This window comes from Gossypium hirsutum, chromosome A05 (assembly GCF_007990345.1).
Source record: "Gossypium hirsutum isolate 1008001.06 chromosome A05, Gossypium_hirsutum_v2.1, whole genome shotgun sequence".
Classification (NCBI taxonomy): Eukaryota; Viridiplantae; Streptophyta; class Magnoliopsida; order Malvales; family Malvaceae; genus Gossypium; species Gossypium hirsutum.
The window spans coordinates 19,977,490-19,999,792 of NC_053428.1; the positions used below are offsets into that span (position 1 = coordinate 19,977,490).

The window sequence follows — 22,303 nt, forward strand, 5'->3', positions numbered from 1 at the left end:
AATTTGATAAAATCCATAAACATTGGAGGACTAAATTTATTATTATGTTAATAAAAAAAGGTTAAATCAATATTTCATTAGTGATTTAACGAATAAGTGACCAAAATATTAACTTTTAGATAATATCAATGACTAAAATTAAAAATTTTAAACTAAGATAACCAAAACAAAAATACACTAATATTAGAATCACTATTTTATAAACTTTACCCTAAACAATTTTGGGCACAGTGAAGTTTCGTCCGTTCCAAACTTGCCGCAGCCTAACACGACTTTGGGGAACAGTCAAGTTTCACCCGTTCCAATTTTGCCGCAGCCTAACACTGAATTCTCTTTTTTATTTTTGAAAGGGCAGCCTAACACGGACAAAACTAGTTTTAGTGGTATACCATTAATTTGATTATTTTATATTCATCATCCAATTAATCTTGTGGGAGTTTAACACATTTATTTTTATATTTTTTATGGTTGATGTTTGATGTTGGAAGTTTATTTATAAATATTTTTTCTTTAATTCCTTACATTATAATACTGCGTTTAATAAGAGTATTATTTTTTATATATGTTTTGATATATGGATTAGTAATAAATTAATTTAATTTATAATATTTAGTCATTTTTATGACTTATTTTTAGTAATTTTTTTATTTATTTTAATAAAAGTATTATTTTTATAAGAATTATTATTCATTTTTTAAAATTTAAAATTTAAGGATATATTAATTATTTTTTATTTTATATCTAATTATTGTATAACATATTATTTCATCAAAATAATCATACCTAATCAGACTTTTCAAATTTTCAATTAAAAAATAGCAGCGGTTGTTTAGAGTAGCTTGCATATCAAATGTAGAATATGTTATTAAATTTATTTATTTTATTCTATGTTTACCCGTTTGAATAAACCATAGACATATCTTATTAGTACAATTTCACAAGATTTTTAATGAATTTTTATACAATTAAGCCGGAAAATAATAAAGAGGCACATAAAGTAACAAATAAAAAATAAACTTCATTATTATAAATCAAGTTATTAAATATTTCGAACAACTCTTGAAATTCGAAACTTTCCGTTGTCCAATAAAAACCTAAGATTCCTAATAATAAACCAAAATCGCCTATTCGATTAGTTACAAATGCTTTTTGACAAGCGTTTGCTGCAGTGGGTCGTGTAAACCAAAAACCTATTAATAGATAAGAACACATTCCAACTAATTCCCAAAAAATATTTCAATATCTAGACTTCTACTTGAAAACAAACAAGATTCTTGTGTTGTTCCAATAGGGTCGGAAGCGTGTAAATTATTGTACTAAAAAATCACACAAAGTTCAATTCCCAGGAAAGAGAGGTGGATCACATGGATCTCTTAAATACCAAGTCTTTCCTTAGACAGAATATCCCTTCTATAGTAATTTAATAGCACAATTAAATACTACTATTATACCCTCAAATATTGAAAGAAAAATAGGACAAGAAAGAACACAAGAGTTTTAACGAGGTTCGGTAAATTATACCTACGTCCTCGGGCACTAACACCAGATGATAACTTTACTATCTCCAAAGTATTACAAACAAATAGAATTCCTTAAGAATTCTCAAATGGGAGAAGAGAGAAAACTAAGAGAGAAAGATTAGTTGGGATGGTTGAAATGAGAAATGGTTAGGCCTATTTATAGTTGAGGTTCAGGGACTAACTTGCAAATGGCCTAAAAATTAGGGACCAAAATTGCAATTATCCCATTCAACTTTAAACAACTTGCCTATCACTTTTTTTCATTCGGTGCCACTTGCACCTCCCATTTTTGACTTTTCAACAATCTCCACCTTGAAGATTTGATTAGGATAATCACATCTTCACACACTTCCTTCAACTCCCCAAATTCGATAAAGCTATCTTTTGTAGTGCCTCCAAATGCGCTCTCGAGCGCCATACACCTAAAGGTGCTCAAATTCTCAGGATGTTAACCAAGTTCAAACAATGATTAAACTTGATTGTTGTTACCACCTTGGTCATCATATCTGCGGGATTATCTGCTGTCGGAATCTTCTGAAGTAGAATTTTTCCTTTTTCAAAGACTTCCCGCACAAAGTGATATCTTACGTCGATATGCTTGGTTCTTGAATGATAGACTTGATTTTTCGCTAAATGAATAGCACTCTGGCTGTCACAATATAGACTAATGTGACTTTGAACAACTCCCAAGTCTTTCAATAATCCATTAAGCCAAATAGCCTCCTTAACAGCTTCTGTAACTGCCATATATTCTGCCTCTGTAGTAGACACAGCTACTGTAGACTGTTAGGTAGACTTCCAACTCACTGGGGCTTTCGCAAGAGTAAACCGATACCCCGTAGTTGAACGACGTTTATCTAAATCACCAGCAAAGTCGGAATCAACATATCCAACTACAAACTGACCAAGTGCTTCATCCTGTTCAAAAATTAAACCAACATCTACGGTTTTTCGAAGATACCGTAAAATCCATTTCACAGCTTGCCAATGTCCTTTTCCAGGATCATGCATATACCTGCTCACAACTCCAACAGCTTGTGAAATGTCAGGCCTCGTACACACCATCGCATACATCAAACTCCCAACTGCATTAGCATATGGGACTTTCGCCATATATTCTCTTTCATCTTCAGTCTTCGGAGATAATTGAGCACTAAGTTTCAAATGAGAAGCAAGTAGGGTACTTACATGTTTTGTGTTTTCATTTACACCAAAACATTGTAATACCTTTTTCAGATATTGCTTCTGATTTAAACAGAGCTTGCCTCTCGGTCTATCTCTACTTATCTCCATGCCGAGAATCTTCTTGGCCTCACCTAGATCTTTCATCTCGAACTCTTGATTCAACTGAGCCTTCAGCTTATCTATCTCATTTTGGCTCTTCGAAGCGATTAATATATCATCAACATACAAGAGTAGATAAATGAAAGATCCGTCATGCAGCTTCTGCAAATATACACAATTGTCATATTTGCTTCTTGTGTACTTCTGCCTTCTCATAAAGCTATCAAATCGCTTGTACCACTGCCTCGGGGATTGCTTCAATCCATATAGCGATTTGTTCAGCTTACAAACCCAATTTCTACCACCAGCATCTGTGTATCCTTCGGGCTGAGTCATATAGATCTCCTCTTCTAACTCACCATGCAAGAAAGCCGTCTTAACATCAAGTTGAGCTAGCTCCAAATTCAACTGTGCTACCAAGGCCAACAAAATTCTAATGGAGGAATGCTTCACAACATGGGAAAATACATCATTATAGTCAATTCCCTCCTTCTGAGCGTAGCCTTTAGCTACCAATATTGCCTTGTAGCGAATATCCTTCTTGCTAGGAGATCCATCTTTCTTTGCGAATACTCACTTGCATCCGATTGCCCATTTACCTTTCGGTAATTGCGCCAACTCCCAAGTATTGTTCTTCAGGAGAGACTGCATTTCTTCATCCATGGCGCTTTTCCATTTATCACTTTCTAAGCTTTGCATTGCTTCTTGATAAGTGATAGGAATATCATCAACAACGGGAAGGGCGTAGGCCACCATATCAGTAAATCAAGCAGGTTTACGAATTTCTCTCCGTGGCCTTGCAACTGCAACTGGTTCTGGTGTACTTAGTGGTTCTTGGGTCAGAACCTCTTCAACCTCTAATTCCTCCATTGTGGCTGGAGAATTAGACTTATTAACTGGGCAAATCCCCATCTGCTCAAACTCCACCTGTTTTGGAGTACACTCCACCTGCTGTGGAGTATTGCTCGTCTGAATATCTTTATCTGCTACCTTTTTCAATGTGGCAGATTCATCAAAGGTAACATCTCTGCTACAGATCATTTTCTTTGTGCTTAAGCACCAAAGACGAAATCCCTTCACTCCAGAAGTGATTCCCATAAAGAGAGCTTTCTTTGCCCTCGGATCTAACTTTGACTCCTTCACATGGTAATATGCAGTGGATCCAAACACATGTAAGGAATCATAATCTGTAGCCAGTTTTCCAGACCATACCTCCATAGGAGTTTTTCTTTCTAATGCAGATGATGGCAAACGATTAACAAGATGGCCAGCGTATGTCATAGCCTCAGCCCAAAATTGCTTGCCCAACCCAGCATTGGACAACATACATCGAACTTTCTCAAGCAATGTTCGATTCATACGCTCTGCCAATCCATTCTGCTGTGGTGTATCCCTAACTGTGAAGTGTCGAACAATACCATACTCTTGGCACACATCGAAGAACGGATCACTTTTATATTCCCCTCCATTGTCCGTCCTAAGCCGCTTGATTTTCTTGCCAGTCTGGTTTTCGATCATAGTTTTCCATTTAAGAAAAACTCTAAGCACTTCATCCTTAGTTCTCATGGTATACACCCAAACTCTTCTGGAAAAGTCATCAACAAAAGTAACAAAGTAGTGTTTTCCTCCCAATGAAGATGTCTTGGAAGGCCCCCACACATCTGAGTGAACATATTCCAAAATACCTTTTGTATTATGGATAGCAGTACTGAATTTCACTCTCTTTTGCTTTCCCAGAACACAATGCTCACAAAATTTTAATTTGTAAGCCTTTGCACATTTTAACAATCCTTGCTTTGCCAGAATTTGCAAGGATTTTTCGCTGGCATGTCCCAACTTCATATGCCACAACTGCATTGAGTCCAATTCTTTGTTACCGGAAGCTGTAGCGACTGCTCCAATAACTGTACTACCTTGGTAGTAATACAAGTTATTTTTCCTGATGCCCTTCAATATCACAAGTGCGCCAGATGTCACTTTCAAAATCCCATCTCTCATAGTAACAACTGAACCATTGGATTCCAAGGCTCCCAATGAGATGAGATTTTTCTTCAAACTGGGCACGTACCGAACATCAGTCAGAACTCTGGTTGATCCATCTTGATTCTTTAATTGGATTGAACCTATCCCAACAGTTTTACAGGCATTGTCATTGCCCATATAAACAACTCCTCCATTTAGTTCTACTAAATCAGAGAACCACTCCCGGTTAGGGGACATATGATAGGTACAACCCGAATCCAATATCCACTCATCTGAATGGAACGACGATGATGATGCAACCAGTGATAGTTCAGAGTCACTAGTATCATGCTTAGCAACACAAGCATCTACAGCAGCTTTTCCCTTATTCTTCAGCTTTGGACAATTTTTCTTCCAGTAGCCTTTCTCATGACAAAAAGCACATTCATCTTTCCCGAGTCTGGACTTTGACTTTGATCTCCCCTTTTGAGTTTTCTTCCGAGTGTATGAACGACCTCTAAAGCTTCTGTATCTCTGATTGAGTTTTTCTGTTTGTCCTTCTTTCTCTGTTCATAACTGTATAAGGCCGCACAGACTTCGCTCAGAGATATATCACTCCTGCCATGAAGTAGAGTAGTTTCTAGGAACTCAAACTCCTCAGGAAGTGACCCCAACAGCATCAAAGCCAAATCTTCATCTTTGAATGTCTCATCCATATTCAGCAAATCAGTGACTAACTGATTAAATTTGGTGATGTGATCATTCATTGTGGTACTTGGGACGTATGTGAAGCGAAACAGTCTTTTCTTCAAGTGGAGCTTATTTTGACTATTTTTCATCAAAAAATTTTCTTCAAGTGCCACCCACAACTTATTTGCAGAAGTCTCCTTTGAAAAAGCATACCTCTGCTCTCGAGAAAGGCATGATCGAATTGTGCCACGTGCCAACCGATTGATCGCCTTCCAATCTTTCTCCTGTACATCATCTGGTTTCTCTTCATCAATGACAATGTCTAGACCCTGCTGAAAAAGGGCATCTAGAACCTCACTTTGCCACATACCAAAATGGCCCGTGCCATCAAAGATCTCCACGGCCAATCTTGCATTTGTAATTATCGGTATTATCCACATGGACGATGTTGAAGCTCCTACACCGACCGTTTTCTCCATAATCTGTCAATATACCTAAGGAAATCTTTTCTGATGTGGAAGATCAGTTCAAACTGCAACCACAGAGCATACTACGATTAACCTTCGGCTCTGATACCACTTGTTGTTCCAATAGGGTCGGAAGCATGTAAATTATTGTACTAAAAAATCACATAAAGTTCAATTCCCAGGAAAGAGAGGTGGATCACATAGATCTCTTAAATACCAAGTCTTTCCTTAGACAGAATATCCCTTCTATAGTAATTTAATAGCACAATTAAATACTACTATTATACCCTCAAATATTGAAAGAAAAATAGGACAAGAAAGAACACAAGAGTTTTAACGAGGTTCGGTAAATTATACCTACGTCCTCGGGCACTAACACCAGATGATAACTTTACTATCTCCAAAGTATTACAAACAAATAGAATTCCTTAAGAATTCTCAAATGGGAGAAAAGAGAAAACTAAGAGAGAAAGATTGGTTGGGATGGTTGAAATGAGAAATGGTTAGGCCTATTTATAGTTGAGGTTTAGGGACTAACTTGCAAATGGCCTAAAAAATTAGGGACCAAAATTGCAATTATCCCATTCAACTTTAAACAACTTACCTATCACTTTTTTTCTTTCGGTGCCACTTGCACCTCCCATTTTTGACTTTTCAACACCTTGTTACATTATTTTCATGTTCATTATGTTTAAAACTGTACCGAGCATTGTTCCATCATATCCTGTTTGGGAAAGATGCTGACACCATGGTGCTTTCTTGGTTGATTCCTCTTCAATAATGAGTAGCATTCTCTGGATCGATAAAGCGTACGAAGTCTGGAATGATCTTTGCGAACGTTTTTCTCAAGGTGGCATCTATTGCATCTCTGATTGAATTTTCGACCACTTCCATCTTGTTCTTGCTCAAACCTTTGTTGTTATGGTGTACTGGAAATAGTTAAGAAATATCAAGAATCTGACTATGTGATCAGATTTCTCAAAGGTCTTGGTATAATCAGTTTGCAGGCTATCCGTTCTCAGATCATATATGCTTCTTCCATCATATCAATCACCGCATTCGACAGAGTGGAGATGTCAAACGCCTATAAAAAGCTAGCCAACGTCAAGTGAACAATTTGAAGGCCAAGATACCCCCTTCTACCAAAACCAAATGGAATCAATTCGAAATACTCACCTCTCCCAACATCCAAATCTTTATGGATGGTTAAAAACCTTTCTAGCTTGAACTCTAATACATCCGATCAAACCTAGTGTCGAAACCATATTTTAAACATTTGATGAAATTTTTAAAAATTATTTTTTAAAACATCAGGATTTGCACATATACCTAAAGTAACATAAGTTAGATATAGCTAAAGAGTGAAGTTCAACTTACAAAAACGAAACAGAAACTTATAACACAAATTATACGATCATAGCATCTTACAATCATATAAGCATAACTCGATTCATATGCATCAATTAATAAGTTCATACAATAATAGTGTTATAAGCCCAATTTGCGTGGCCCAACAATTAAATGAATAAGACCAAATTAAAAAAAAATCCTAGCCTTCTGACCACTTGCTCCACCGCCTGTCAGCCACCTGCTCCTCCACTTGCTCCACCGCCTGCAAGAATAAAAGCCATCAAAAACACAATGTAAGGATCTTTTTCTTTCTTTTGGAGAATCAATACAAAAACAATAGATTTTCAAAATCAAAATAGAGAGTGAATATTAAACAAACAGAGAACCAAAAACGAAATTCCAGTTAACAACTCAAGAGGTGATTTCATTTTTATTTTATTTTCTTTTTTTCTTCTTTTTGAATCTACTCAAATATATTAATACCTCTATATTTTCTTTATTGTTCTTAAAAAAAATACCTTTTCCGGAGTTTCGACCGTTGTGCACAGCGGGCCAAGGCGGCGATCGGCCGGATTCCTTGTCGGACTTTCAGCCCCGCAGAAAGAAAAATTAAGGGGGGAGTTTTTTTAAAAAAACAAATGAAGAAAGATTTATTTTTAAAAAATTCTGACTTTTATAGGCCTTCAAAACGACGTCATTTTGGGGCTGGCCTTAAACACCCAAAACGACGTCATTTTGCTTTGGCCGACCCGAATCCGACCCGACCCGCCTCAAGATCCTCGTGTTTTTATGTGAAAGGACTAATTTCACTTTTAACCCTTCAGCTTTTCTATTGGTTTGTAATTAGATTTTTCATTATTTCTAATTTTACCCCGAAATTTGTTTCGATCTCAAATTGGTCCCTCTTGATGCTGTGTTTTGGAAGGGAAGGGAAAATTTCCCTTTTGGTCCCTCCTTGTTATTGGCGTGTTTCAATTCAGTCCCTCGCCTTATTTTTATTCCAAAATTACCCCAAAATTTTATTTTTAAGTTCGATTTAGTCCATTTTTTTGTTATTTTCACTATTTTAGTATTAAATTATCTAATTTAATATATATTATTATATGTTTTTATTATTTTACTATTACTTATATTTATTATCATTACTATTATTACTATTATTATTATTATTATTATTATTATTATTATTATTATTTGTTTACTATTATTATTTATTGTCATTATCATTATTACGACTATCATTATTATTATTTTATTTATTATCATTATTATTACTATTATGTTTTAATTACTACTACAGTTATTATTATTATTATTATTATTATTATTATTATTATTATTATTATTATTATTATTGTTATCATTTTTGTAATTACTATTACTATTGTATTATTACTATTATTATATTTTCATCTATATTTATTTTCTTATTACTTATCTATTTATATTTTCGTTATTATTATATTTTAGGTATTATATCCATATTTATATTTAGGTATTAATATCATTATTTTACTATTGTTATATTTTTCATATTATTATTATTATCATCACTGTTACTATCCTTTTTTAAAATAGTTTCACATAATCTTTATTTATTTACGACTAGTTCTTTTTTATTTTTAAATACTTTTAGCTTATTTATTATTTCCTTTTTATTTTAGCTTATTCGTTTCATTCATTTATTTTATTTTTGCTTTTATCATTATCTTTCACATTCGCGTCTATGTTTATTCTGTTATGCCTGTCAATACCGAAATTTGTATTTGTTTATGCATTCTTTATTATCTCATTTTATTACAAACTTATGTTACATTAATCCTTACCTGACCCAAAATTGATTCCTTTATAAAAGCAATGTTTCGTATTTGGAAATTTGAGAGAGTCATGCCCTAACTTACTAGGTTTCGATTTTTCTCATTTAACCTAAATAACGGAATATTCTTTTAAAATTGCAATACGAGTTTGAATAAAATGCTTACTCTTTGAGATCTGAGGTGTTCTGCCCTAACTTATCTGGTATCACATCTTGTCACCTCGAGATAAGATTTTTGTAAATAAAGACGATCTTCGGTATTTGGAAGTTCGAGAGATCGTGCCCTAACTTATTGGGTTTCGATTTTCCTCGTTTACCCTAAATAATCGAATATTCTTTTTTAAAAAAAGGGGTTAAAATACACAAATTTTAAATAAAAGGCAAGCTCATTCTCAAAAGTTCAAAATGTCGTGTCCTAACTTACTGGATGTGACATTTTATTACTTCGAGACGAGAAGGTCTTCAACATTCGAGTGTTTTTACAAAAAGAGGGATTGTATTTTAAAGTCTTTCAAGTTTTCAAATTTTCGACACTAAGACACTAATTAATCAACTAGGTACCAATTTTTGAGCGTTACGAGGGTGCTAATCCTTCCTCGTACGTAACCAACTCCCGAACCCCTTTTTTTTTCTGAATTTCGTGGACCAAAATCGTTGTTTAAATAAATCAAATCATTTATTAAAAACAACCACTTTTACGAGGTGACCTGATTATACCTCATCAAAAAGGATTGGTGGCGATTCCCGTTTTTTCGTTTTCGTTTCCAAAATTAAGTCGACACCGCCGTTTTCAAAAAAAATGGTTTCGAAAAATAGCATATGCTCAATCATATAACCATAACTCAATATTGCATATTCGTATCCAAGCCAAAACACACTCATTGGAAAATGCTGAAGAGAATCCATCACATCGTGCTGACAAGCCACGGATTTGCGTCGCGTTTCGACAATTTCAGAAACCGCCATGGAAATGGTTGACAAAACCAACACCATCCCGATCCTTCAAAGATATCGGATTTCGATTAGTGACTTTGATCGTGTAGATAAGTACAAATCAGGCTTGGAATTGGGCGTTCAGTGCATGCACAATAGTTGTCTTGGTTTCCATTGTGGCTTTAAGCATGGGAAAGTCACTGTACCATAACAATGTTCCCAAGGGAAACCCTCTCCTTCGTATTATACAGATAATTAGTTTCATAAACTATATATAGATATACGCTTAAAAGTGATAACCAAAAGATTACTCCATTTTTTAGGTATTTGTGGTGGCTATCAGAAATCGAAAGCTTCCACAACTAGGGATGGGAGATAAATTACACGAGGTTGCAGGCTTGCACAATGAAATTCTTCCTGTAACTGATCAATTTAAGTAACTGGTTTCAATGATCTCAATGCATATATTTTGTTATAATAAGTTGTAAATTTTGCTTACATTTACCATCAAATTCAAACATGCAGGTTTTTAGACAAAGCAATAATTGAATATGCCTCTAGCGATAGATCAACATCAATAAACCCTGGACCTCGGAGACTATGTACGGTAACACAAGTTGAAGAAACAAACATCATAATTCGGATGCTTCCAATTATACTCAGCACTATTTTCATTAATACTCGTTTAGCCCAACTCCAAACTTTCACCATCTAACAAAGCACAACTATGGACACTTTCAATTTACTCAACACTGTTTTCATGAATACTTGTTTAGCCCAACTCCAAACTTTCACCATCCAACAAAGCACAACCATGGACATCCATGGAATCTGATATTGGTATCCCATGGTTGTGCTTTGTTGGATGGTGGAAATTTGGAGTTGGGCTAAACAAGTGAAAATTTGGAGTTGGGCTAAACAAGTATTTAAGAAAACAACGCTGAGTATAATTGGAAGCACCCGAATTATGATATTTATTTCTTTTAACTTATGTTACTGTAAATAGTCTTCAGGGTTCAAGGTTTATTGATGTTGATCTATTGTCTGAGGTCTATTCAATTAATGTTGCTCTGTTTAAAACCTGCATGTTTGAATTTGATGGTAAATGTGAGTGAAATTTACAACTTATTATAACAAAATATATGCAATAAAATTATCGAAATTGGTTACCTGAATTCATCAGTTTTGGGAAGAATTTTATTGTGCACACTTACTACCTCGTGCAATTCTCTCCTATCCCTAGTTGTAGAAACTTTTGGGTTTTGATAGCCAACTCAAATACCTAATAAAGTGGAACAAAATCATATTTTGGTTATCACTTATCAAGCATATATATATATAATTTATGAAACTAATTACATGTATAATACAAATTAGAGGGCTTCCCTTGGGAACATTGTTACCTTACAATGACTTTCCCATGCTTTAAAATACAATGGAAACCAAAACAGCTGTCGTGCATGCATCCAACGGCCATTCCCTTGATTTTTACTTATCCATACGATGAAAGTCACCACAATTATAGCTCCAACGGCGAAACTAAGCAAGAACCCAGTTAAAATAAGCTTGATCGTTTAGGATCCCTTTCATCGAACTGGTCAGCTCCCAATGATAGCAAAGCTGCTTTAACCCCGCTAGCGCCAAATGCAACGAGGTATAGACCAGTGAAAAGGATCGCAGCATGGCCGCTATCAGCGGCCTGGCATTGAGTTGTTTGGCTTATTGCAAGACCTTGGCATGAGGGTGGTCTTAGTCGGTGGAAATGAGCTTGTGCAGTTAAGGCTGCATATCCCTGCAAATTTAAGCATTAAATCAAACATTTCCATACCAAGAGGACTTTCCACATACTAACTTTTTTTTCGATAGCACGCTATTAGTGAATTTTGTTGTTCCAATAGGGTCGGAAGCGTGTAAATTATTGTACTAAAAAATACATAAAGTTTAATTCCCAGGGAAGAGAGGTGGATCACATGGATCTCTTAAATACCAAGTCTTTCCTTAGACAGAATATCCCTTCTATAGTAATTTAATAGCACAATTAAATACTACTATTATACCCTCAAATATTGAAAGAAAAATAGGACAAGAAAGAACACAAGAGTTTTAACGAGGTTCGGTAAATTATACCTACGTCCTCGGGCACTAACACCAGATGATAACTTTACTATCTCCAAAGTATTACAAACAAATAGAATTCCTTAAGAATTCTCAAATGAGAGAAGAGAGAAAACTAAGAGAGAAAGATTGGTTGGGATGAATTGAAATGAGAAATGAGAAGGCCTATTTATAGTTGAGGTTTAAGGACCAAACAATAAATAGCCCATTATCTCAAGGACCAAAAAAAAAAATTATCCCTTGCCACTTTTCCAAAGTTGGTGGTTGTCATTATTGATTGTCTCCCATTAATGTTAATGGCAACCATTATTAATTGTCTTCCATTAGTGTTAACAATCTCCACCTTGAAGATTTGATTAGGATAATCACATCTTCACACACTTCCTTCAACTCCCCAAATTCGATAAAGCTATCTTTTGTAGTGCCTACAAATGCGCTCTCGAGCGCCATACACCTGAAGGTGCTCAAATTCTCAGGATGTTAATCAAGTTCAAACAATGATTAAACTTGATTGTTGTTACCACCTTGGTCATCATATCTGCGGGATTATCTGCTGTCGGAATCTTCTGAAGTAGAATTTTTCCTTTTTCAAAGACTTCCCGCACAAAGTGATATCTTACGTCGATATGCTTGGTTCTTGAATGATAGACTTGATTTTTCGCTAAATGAATAGCGCTCTGACTGTCACAATATAAACTTATGTGACTTTGAACAACTCCTAAGTCTTTCAACAATCCATTAAGCCAAATAGCCTCCTTAACAGCTTCTGTAACTGCCATATATTCTGCCTCTGTAGTAGACACAGCTACTGTAGACTGTAAGGTAGACTTCCAACTCACTGGGGCTTTCGCAAGAGTAAACAGATACCCCGTAGTTGAACAACGTTTATCTAAATCACCAGCAAAGTCAGAATCAACATATCCAACTACAAACTGACCAAGTGCTTTATCCTGTTCAAAAATTAAACCAACATCTACGGTTTTTCGAAGATACCGTAGAATCCATTTCACAGCTTGCCAATGTCCTTTTCCAGGATCATGCATATACCTGCTCACAACTCCAACAGCTTGTGAAATGTCAGGCCTCGTACACACCATCGCATACATCAAACTCCCAACTGCATTAGCATATGAGACTTTCGCCATAAATTCTATTTCATCTTCAGTCTTCGGAGATAATTGAGCACTAAGTTTCAAATGAGAAGCAAGTGGGGTACTTACATGTTTTGTGTTTTCATTTACACCAAAACATTGTAATACCTTTTTCAGATATTGCTTCTGATTTAAACAGAGCTTGCCTCTCGGTCTATCTCTACTTATCTCCATGCCGATAATCTTCTTGGCCTCACCTAGATCTTTCATCTCGAACTCTTGATTCAACTGAGCCTTCAGCTTATCTATCTCATTTTGGCTCTTCGAAGCGATTAACATATCATCAACATACAAGAGTAGATAAATGAAAGATCCGTCATGCAGCTTCTGCAAATATACACAATTGTCATATTTGCTTCTTGTGTACTTCTGCCTTCTCATAAAGCTATCAAATCGCTTGTACCACTGCCTCGGGGATTGCTTCAATCCATATAGCGATTTTTTAAGCTTACAAACCCAATTTCTACCACCAGCATCTGTGTATCCTTCGGGCTGAGTCATATAGATCTCCTCTTCTAACTCACCATGCAAGAAAGCCGTCTTAACATCAAGTTGAGCTAGCTCCAAATTCAACTGTGCTACCAAGGCCAACAAAATTCTAATGGAGGAATGCTTCACAACAGGGGAAAATACATCATTGTAGTCAATTCCCTCCTTCTGAGCGTAGCCTTTAGCTACCAATCTTACCTTGTAACGAATATCCTTCTTGCTAGGAGATCCATCTTTCTTTGCGAATACCCACTTGCATCCGATTGCCCTTTTACCTTTCGTAATTGCGCCAACTCCCAAGTATTGTTCTTTCGGAGAGACTGCATTTCTTCATCCATGGCGCTTTTCCATTTATCACTTTCTAAACTTTGCATTACTTCTTGATAAGTGATAGGAATATCATCAACAACGGGAAGGGCGTAGGCCACCATATCAGTAAATCGAGCAGGTTTACGAATTTCTCTCCGTGGCCTTGCAACTGCAATTGGTTCTGGTGTACTTAGTGGTTCTTGGGTCAGAACCTCTTCAACCTCTAATTCCTCCATTGTGGCTGGAGAATTAGACTTATTAACTGGGCAAATCCCCATCTGCTCAAACTCCACCTGTTTTGGAGTACACTCCACCTGCTGTGGAGTATTGCTCGTCTGAATATCTTTATCTGCTACCTTTTTCAATGTCGCAGATTCATCAAAGGTAACATCTCTGCTACAGATCATTTTCTTTGTGCTTAAGCACCAAAGACGAAATCCCTTCACTCCAGAAGTGATTCCCATAAAGAGAGCTTTCTTTGCCCTCGGATCTAACTTTAACTCCTTCACATGGTAATATGCAGTGGTTCCAAACACATGTAAGGAATCATAATCTGTAGCCGGTTTTCCTTTTTCCTTTTTCAAAGACTTCCCGCACAAAGTGATATCTTACGTCGATATGCTTGGTTCTTGAATGATAGACTTGATTTTTCGCTAAATGAATAGCGCTCTGACTGTCACAATATAAACTTATGTGACTTTGAACAACTCCTAAGTCTTTCAACAATCCATTAAGCCAAATAGCCTCCTTAACAGCTTCTGTAACTGCCATATATTCTGCCTCTGTAGTAGACACAGCTACTGTAGACTGTAAGGTAGACTTCCAACTCACTGGGGCTTTCGCAAGAGTAAACAGATACCCCGTAGTTGAACAACGTTTATCTAAATCACCAGCAAAGTCGGAATCAACATATCCAACTACAAACTGACCAAGTGCTTTATCCTGTTCAAAAATTAAACCAACATCTACGGTTTTTCGAAGATACCGTAGAATCCATTTCACAGCTTGCCAATGTCCTTTTCCAGGATCATGCATATACCTGCTCACAACTCCAACAGCTTGTGAAATGTCAGGCCTCGTACACACCATCGCATACATCAAACTCCCAACTGCATTAGCATATGAGACTTTCGCCATAAATTCTATTTCATCTTCAGTCTTCGGAGATAATTGAGCACTAAGTTTCAAATGAGAAGCAAGTGGGGTACTTACATGTTTTGTGTTTTCATTTACACCAAAACATTGTAATACCTTTTTCAGATATTGCTTCTGATTTAAACAGAGCTTGCCTCTCGGTCTATCTCTACTTATCTCCATGCCGAGAATCTTCTTGGCCTCACCTAGATCTTTCATCTCGAACTCTTGATTCAACTGAGCCTTCAGCTTATCTATCTCATTTTGGCTCTTCGAAGCGATTAACATATCATCAACATACAAGAGTAGATAAATGAAAGATCCGTCATGCAGCTTCTGCAAATATACACAATTGTCATATTTGCTTCTTGTGTACTTCTGCCTTCTCATAAAGCTATCAAATCGCTTGTACCACTGCCTCGGGGATTGCTTCAATCCATATAGCGATTTTTTAAGCTTACAAACCCAATTTCTACCACCAGCATCTGTGTATCCTTCGGGCTGAGTCATATAGATCTCCTCTTCTAACTCACCATGCAAGAAAGCCGTCTTAACATCAAGTTGAGCTAGCTCCAAATTCAACTGTGCTACCAAGGCCAACAAAATTCTAATGGAGGAATGCTTCACAACAGGGGAAAATACATCATTGTAGTCAATTCCCTCCTTCTGAGCGTAGCCTTTAGCTACCAATCTTACCTTGTAACGAATATCCTTCTTGCTAGGAGATCCATCTTTCTTTGCGAATACCCACTTGCATCCGATTGCCCTTTTACCTTTCGTAATTGCGCCAACTCCCAAGTATTGTTCTTTCGGAGAGACTGCATTTCTTCATCCATGGCGCTTTTCCATTTATCACTTTCTAAACTTTGCATTACTTCTTGATAAGTGATAGGAATATCATCAACAACGGGAAGGGCGTAGGCCACCATATCAGTAAATCGAGCAGGTTTACGAATTTCTCTCCGTGGCCTTGCAACTGCAATTGGTTCTGGTGTACTTAGTGGTTCTTGGGTCAGAACCTCTTCAACCTCTAATTCCTCCATTGTGGCTGGAGAATTAGACTTATTAACTGGGCAAATCCCCATCTGCTCAAACTCCACCTGTTTTGGAGTACACTCCACCTGCTGTGGAGTATTGCTCGTCTGAATATCTTTATCTGCTACCTTTTTCAATGTCGCAGATTCATCAAAGGTAACATCTCTGCTACAGATCATTTTCTTTGTGCTTAAGCACCAAAGACGAAATCCCTTCACTCCAGAAGTGATTCCCATAAAGAGAGCTTTCTTTGCCCTCGGATCTAACTTTAACTCCTTCACATGGTAATATGCAGTGGTTCCAAACACATGTAAGGAATCATAATCTGTAGCCGGTTTTCCAGACCATACCTCCATAGGAGTTTTTCTTTCTAATGCAGATGATGGCAAACGATTAACAAGATGGCCAGCGTATGTCACAGCCTCAGCCCAAAATTGCTTGCCCAACCCAGTATTGGACAACATACATCGAACTTTCTCCAGCAATGTTCGATTCATACGCTCTGCCAATCCATTCTGCTGTGGTGTATCCCTAACTGTGAAGTGTCGAACAATACCATACTCTTGGCACACATCGAAGAACGGATCACTTTTATATTCCCCTCTATTGTCCGTCCTAAGCCGCTTGATTTTCTTGCCAGTTTGGTTTTCGATCATAGTTTTCCATTTAAGAAAAACTCTAAGCAGTTCATCCTTAGTTCTCATGGTATACACCCAAACTCTTCTGGAAAAGTCATCAACAAAAGTAACAAAGTAGTGTTTTCCTCCCAATGAAGGTGTCTTGGAAGGCCCCCACACATCTGAGTGAACATATTCCAAAATACCTTTTATATTATGGATAGCAGTACCGAATTTCACTCTCTTTTGCTTTCCCAGAACACAATGCTCGCAAAATTTTAATTTGCAAGCCTTTGCACCTTTCAACAATCCTTGCTTTGCCAGAATTTGCAAGGATTTTTCGCTGGCATGTCCCAACTTCATATGCCACAACTGTATTGAGTCCAATTCTTTGTTGCCGGAAGTTGTAGTGACTGCTCCAATAACTGTACTACCTTGGTAGTAATACAAGTTATTTTTCCTGATGCCCTTCAATATCACAAGTTCGCCAGATGTCACTTTCAAAATCCCATCTCTCATAGTAACAACTGAACCATTGGATTCTAGGGCTCCCAATGAGATGAGATTTTTCTTCAAACTGGGCACGTACCGAACATCAGTCAGAACTCTGGTTAATCCATCTTTATTCTTTAATTGGATTGAACCTATCCCAACAGTTTTACAAGCATTGTCATTGCCCATATAAGCAACTCCTCCATTTAGTTCTACTAAATCAGAGAACCACTCCCGGTTAGGGGACATATGATAGGTACAACCCGAATCCAATATCCACTCATCTGAATGGAACGACGATGATGATGCAACCAGTGATAGTTCAGAGTCACTGGTATCATGCTTTGCAACACAAGCATCTACAGCAGCTTTCCCCTTATTCTTCAGCTTTGGACAATTTTTCTTCCAGTGGCCTTTCTCATGACAAAAAGCACATTCATCTTTCCCGAGTCTGAACTTTGACTTTGATCTCCCCTTTTGAGTTTTCTTCCGAGTGTATGAACGACCTCTAAAGCTTCTGTATCTCTGATTGAGTTTTTCTGTTTGTCCTTCTTTCTCTGTTCATAACTGTATAAGGCCGCACAGACTTCGCTCAGAGATATATCACTCCTGCCATGAAGTAGAGTAGTTTCTAGGAACTCAAACTCCTCAGGAAGTGACCCCAACAGCATCAAAGCCAAATCTTCATCTTTGAATGTCTCATCCATATTCAGCAAATCAGTGACTAACTGATTAAATTTGGTGATGTGATCATTCATTGTGGTACTTGGGACGTATGTGAAGCGAAACAGTCTTTTCTTCAAGTGGAGCTTATTTTGACTGTTTTTCTTCAAAAAATTTTCTTCAAGTGCCACCCACAACTTATTTGCAGAAGTCTCCTTTGAAAAAACATACATCTGCTCTCGAGAAAGACATGATCGAATTGTGCCACATGCCAACCGATTGATCGCCTTCTAATCTTTCTCCTGTACATCATCTGGTTTCTCTTCATCAATGGCAATGTCTAGACCCTGCTGAAAAAGGACATCTAGAACCTCACTTTGCCACATACCAAAATGGCCCGTGCCATCAAAGATCTCCACGGCCAATCTTGCATTTGCAATTGTCAGTCTTGTCCACATGAACGATGTTGAAGCTCCTACACCGACCGTTTTCTCCATAATCTTTCAATATACCTAAGGAAATCTTTTCTGATGTGGAAGATCAGTTTAAACTGCAACCACAGAGCATACTACGATTAACCTTAGGCTCTGATACCACTTGTTGTTCCAATAGGGTCGGAAGCGTGTAAATTATTGTACTAAAAAATACACAAAGTTCAATTCCCAGGGAAGAGAGGTGGATCACATGGATCTCTTAAATACCAAGTCTTTCCTTAGACAGAATATCCCTTCTATAGTAATTTAATAGCACAATTAAATACTACTATTATACCCTCAAATATTGAAAGAAAAATAGGACAAGAAAGAACACAAGAGTTTTAACGAGGTTCGGTAAATTATACCTACGTCCTCGGGCACTAACACCAGATGATAACTTTACTATCTCCAAAGTATTACAAACAAATAGAATTCCTTAAGAATTCTCAAATGAGAGAAGAGAGAAAACTAAGAGAGAAAGATTGGTTGGGATGAATTGAAATGAGAAATGAGAAGGCCTATTTATAGTTGAGGTTTAAGGACCAAACAATAAATAGCCCATTATCTCAAGGACCAAAAAAAAAATTATCCCTTGCCACTTTTCCAAAGTTGGTGGTTGTCATTATTGATTGTCTCCCATTAATGTTAATGGCAACCATTATTAATTGTCTTCCATTAATGTTAACAAATTTGGCATGTAAACCTCGAAATACAAATGAATATTTAATATTGAAAGTCATATGACCCTTTTTCATTTTGGTAATACTATTACGCTGGTGGCTTTTCTTTTCATGGTTTGTTGAGCCAAATCATGGAGTTGAGACAACAACAACTATTTAAGGAAAGAAAAATAAATGTTTTGATGATAGAAGTTGTTCTGATTGGTGATCATGATATTCATTTTTTTTTATAGTTATGTTGAAGCATGTGATGAGAAATATGTCGTAGAGTTAAATTTGAGATTTAACATAATTGATTCATGTAACATATTATTAAATTTAGAGTTTGAATTTCAACATGAATAATATTTTTCTATTTCTAAATTAGTGACCATGATGGGAATATATGCTTACCAGCAATTCTATGGACCCAAACAAGACACAAGTCTTGAACCTTGACAAATAGGTGCCAGAGATGAACCCTCCAAAGAGTGCTACTAAAAATAAAGACCCATGAAATTTGTAAGGGTGGTTGCTGATTTGGTTAGGCTGAAGTTCATGTAGGCATAAAAGTAAATTACCAGGCTTATGACATTTGAGATAAATGCCATATTCTCCAGCCATTCCATGGCTGCCAAGAAAATCATAAACAAATAGGAATCAAAGACATTACAAGACAAGCAAATTTCTAAAGTAAAGAAGGAAAGGAAAGAAAGAAATTAAAAGAAATGAATGGTTATCATAGACAAAAAGTGTAGCCCTTATCCCTCCACGTTTTGGTTCTTGCTTGGCCAGGTCATTAAAAGCCCTTAAAATACCCCGTAAAATAGCATACAAGACCAATTAGCCTGAGTAAAGCAAATGAAACATGTCAAGGGACAACGACAAAAACAAAGAGATTAAGAACCGAGAGCACAGAATGTACCTTATCCTCAAGATGTAAAATAATTGGCTAGACCAACTTAGCATGTTGCTGGTGAAGAGAGTGTAAAGAGATGGCTACTGCTTAATGTCAGATCAATTGGTTTGGTTTGAATATATAGAGAGAGGAAGATGATAGTATAAAGCTACAAGTCTTGAAAACAAGAAAGATCATATGTTTTGAATGAAACAAAAAGAGAAAAAAAGTGCAACTACTCGCATACAAATATTGCCCCTAAAAAAAAGCAACTGGTCAAAACAAATTCCATACAAAGTGCACTCTGTAACTGTTGGGATTTCTTTGTTTTATTCATGGAGTTAGGTAGAATCTCAAACTCCAGCAATAAGTTCTTTAAAATTGATATTCCTCCCTGTTACAATAAGTAATCCACGTCTCACACAGTGCCATTGCCCTCAATTAGAGGCGTAAAAAACCATTACCTTTTGTCATGATGCCATTGGTGCTTGAATCTTTGATTACTTTGATGATAAACTCTTATTTAGATTAAATAATACGTTATTAATTAAGTTAAATATAATTTTAAAATATTTAACTCTAATAGGAGTGAAATATAATTAAATTTTCATTATTTTGTTGTTAAAATTAGAAAATACATATATACACAACAACAAAGGCATAATTTCTTTTATATAAAATTTGCTTGGTAAATAGATCTCCTCGTATGTGAGGAGCTCTGGAACAAAACATTTTGGGGCTGTGTGCTATTTTGGATTCTCTTTAAAAAAAATTCTGACGCATATGCATGTTGGCTTTAACAAATTGCCAATGCCAAGCATTTCTTGGGTGAATAAAGAAATCATGGTCATATTGGTTTACCAAACAAGGTACCTCTAATCCAGTGGAATTCAAAGCATCCGCAAATCTCCCTAATTAAAGGTACAGGGATAACTAACAGCAAATGCTCCAGCTCTTCACTCCGTTATATTTATATATTGTTATTGTATTTCCAGTATCATGACAAAATCTAAATCACTTTACTAACTTCACATTAATCGATTAGGAACCAGAGGTTTTTTCTGTGGTAAAGCCAAGCTCCGCACAGCTTTACTAGATTTTTAAAACCACTATTTTACCGCTTGTATAAACATATATACTAAAATCATAAATACATGAATCTGTTCTGTATGAAAAAGAATTACATATACCGAAATTATGCTCATAAATGAACTTATATTACATTAGAAATCCTTAGCAAAAAAATTTGAAGCAAAGTGAAACAGTATTGCTGAGGTCGACTTATGATGGGCTATTAGACTGAGCTAGATCAACATTCCAGGTGGGTTGCTCTGAGGCAGCACCTCTTATATTTACGGGAGTGAAAGTCTTGAAGAAAATAGAAAGAGATTCTATTAAGTAATATAGAATTAGTGATGCCATGGTCAACTTTATGGCTTTGGTATTTATAGGTCTTTCTTGACTGTCCAAGATTGTCCGGGCTTCCGCTCAGATCGATTACTTTCTCCCGCTCTTTTAAGGATGTCAACCCTTATTTGCTTTGCTAAACTGGGGATGCTAACAAGAGAGAAGCTAGGAGTATGGCTTGTGGGGTTGAGAGCCTGTGTAAGGCTTTTGAGCCTCATCCCTACTTGTCTAGGTTGAAATGCCTTTTAAGCTTGGATGTTTTTTGGGTCAGCCAGCTCTTTCTTTGGGGGTTGAACTCATTTATTGTGGCTCCACATGATGCTTGGACTTGTTATCTAACAAGTATAAAGCAGCTAATATTCATGGATACACATATTTTCAATACCCATTCAGATATAGAGAGGAAACATAGATCAATTTTTTCCCAAAAGTTTATTTGAATTAGGAATAAATTTTTTTTAAAAAAAAGCTAAGATAGTATGAAATTATATGATTATGTTCTAAATTAATAAGAAGATGATGACTCTGATGATAACTTAGCAATAACTTAGCAACTAACATTTATTTTTCTAAGCGATTTGCACATGCATAATTCTCTTACAATTTCACAATTGTACCCTATTTAATTTTTGAATTTTTCAGCCTAGTAGGTATCTTTTAGTAGTTTATTGTGTTGTAATTGTAAATTTTAATGCGTACAATATTCATGTATTAATTGTTTTTTATGATTTTTATTAATAATTTTTTTTCTTTTATTGAAAAGAAAAGGACTTTAAATGACTTAGCAACCTGTAAAAATGGAATAAAACCATATTTTAATTTGAATTTATATTTAA

The 22,303-nt window shown here is 36.1% G+C and overlaps 1 protein-coding gene across 5 annotated transcripts; it reads right to left on the reverse strand.

The window, feature by feature from the left end:
• Positions 1-7,294: 7,294 nt before the first annotated feature.
• Positions 7,295-20,234, reverse strand: LOC121229457 (uncharacterized). 5 transcript variants are annotated; one of them, XM_041113871.1, is made up of 4 exons: positions 20,088-20,234; positions 19,744-19,793; positions 19,577-19,656; positions 7,295-7,535 (listed from the first exon to the last, which is right to left on the reverse strand). In XM_041113871.1, the coding sequence occupies exons 1-4, from the start codon at positions 20,129-20,131 to the stop codon at positions 7,473-7,475; spliced, it is 237 nt and encodes a 78-aa protein (XP_040969805.1). In that variant the 5' UTR covers positions 20,132-20,234; the 3' UTR covers positions 7,295-7,472. The 5 variants fall into 5 exon arrangements, 3 of the variants coding, with proteins under 3 accessions (XP_040969805.1, XP_040969804.1, XP_040969803.1); XM_041113870.1 differs by having other exon boundaries at positions 19,577-19,659; XM_041113869.1 differs by having other exon boundaries at positions 7,316-7,535; positions 19,577-19,793; positions 20,088-20,216.
• Between the last annotated feature and the right edge of the window lie 2,069 nt (positions 20,235-22,303).

Bases quoted from the DNA above. Each gene is read 5' to 3' on its own strand.
- LOC121229457 (XM_041113869.1), bottom strand. From the start codon at position 20,131: ATGCTAAGTTGGTCTAGCCAATTATTTTACATCTTGAGGATAAG. The intron at 19,794-20,087 runs GTACATTCTGTG...TTTTCTTGGCAG, and splicing joins TTTTACATCTTGAGGATAAG to CCATGGAATGGCTGGAGAAT. The intron at 7,536-19,576 runs GTAAGCATATAT...TTATTCTTGCAG, and splicing joins TTGGGTCCATAGAATTGCTG to GCGGTGGAGCAAGTGGAGGA.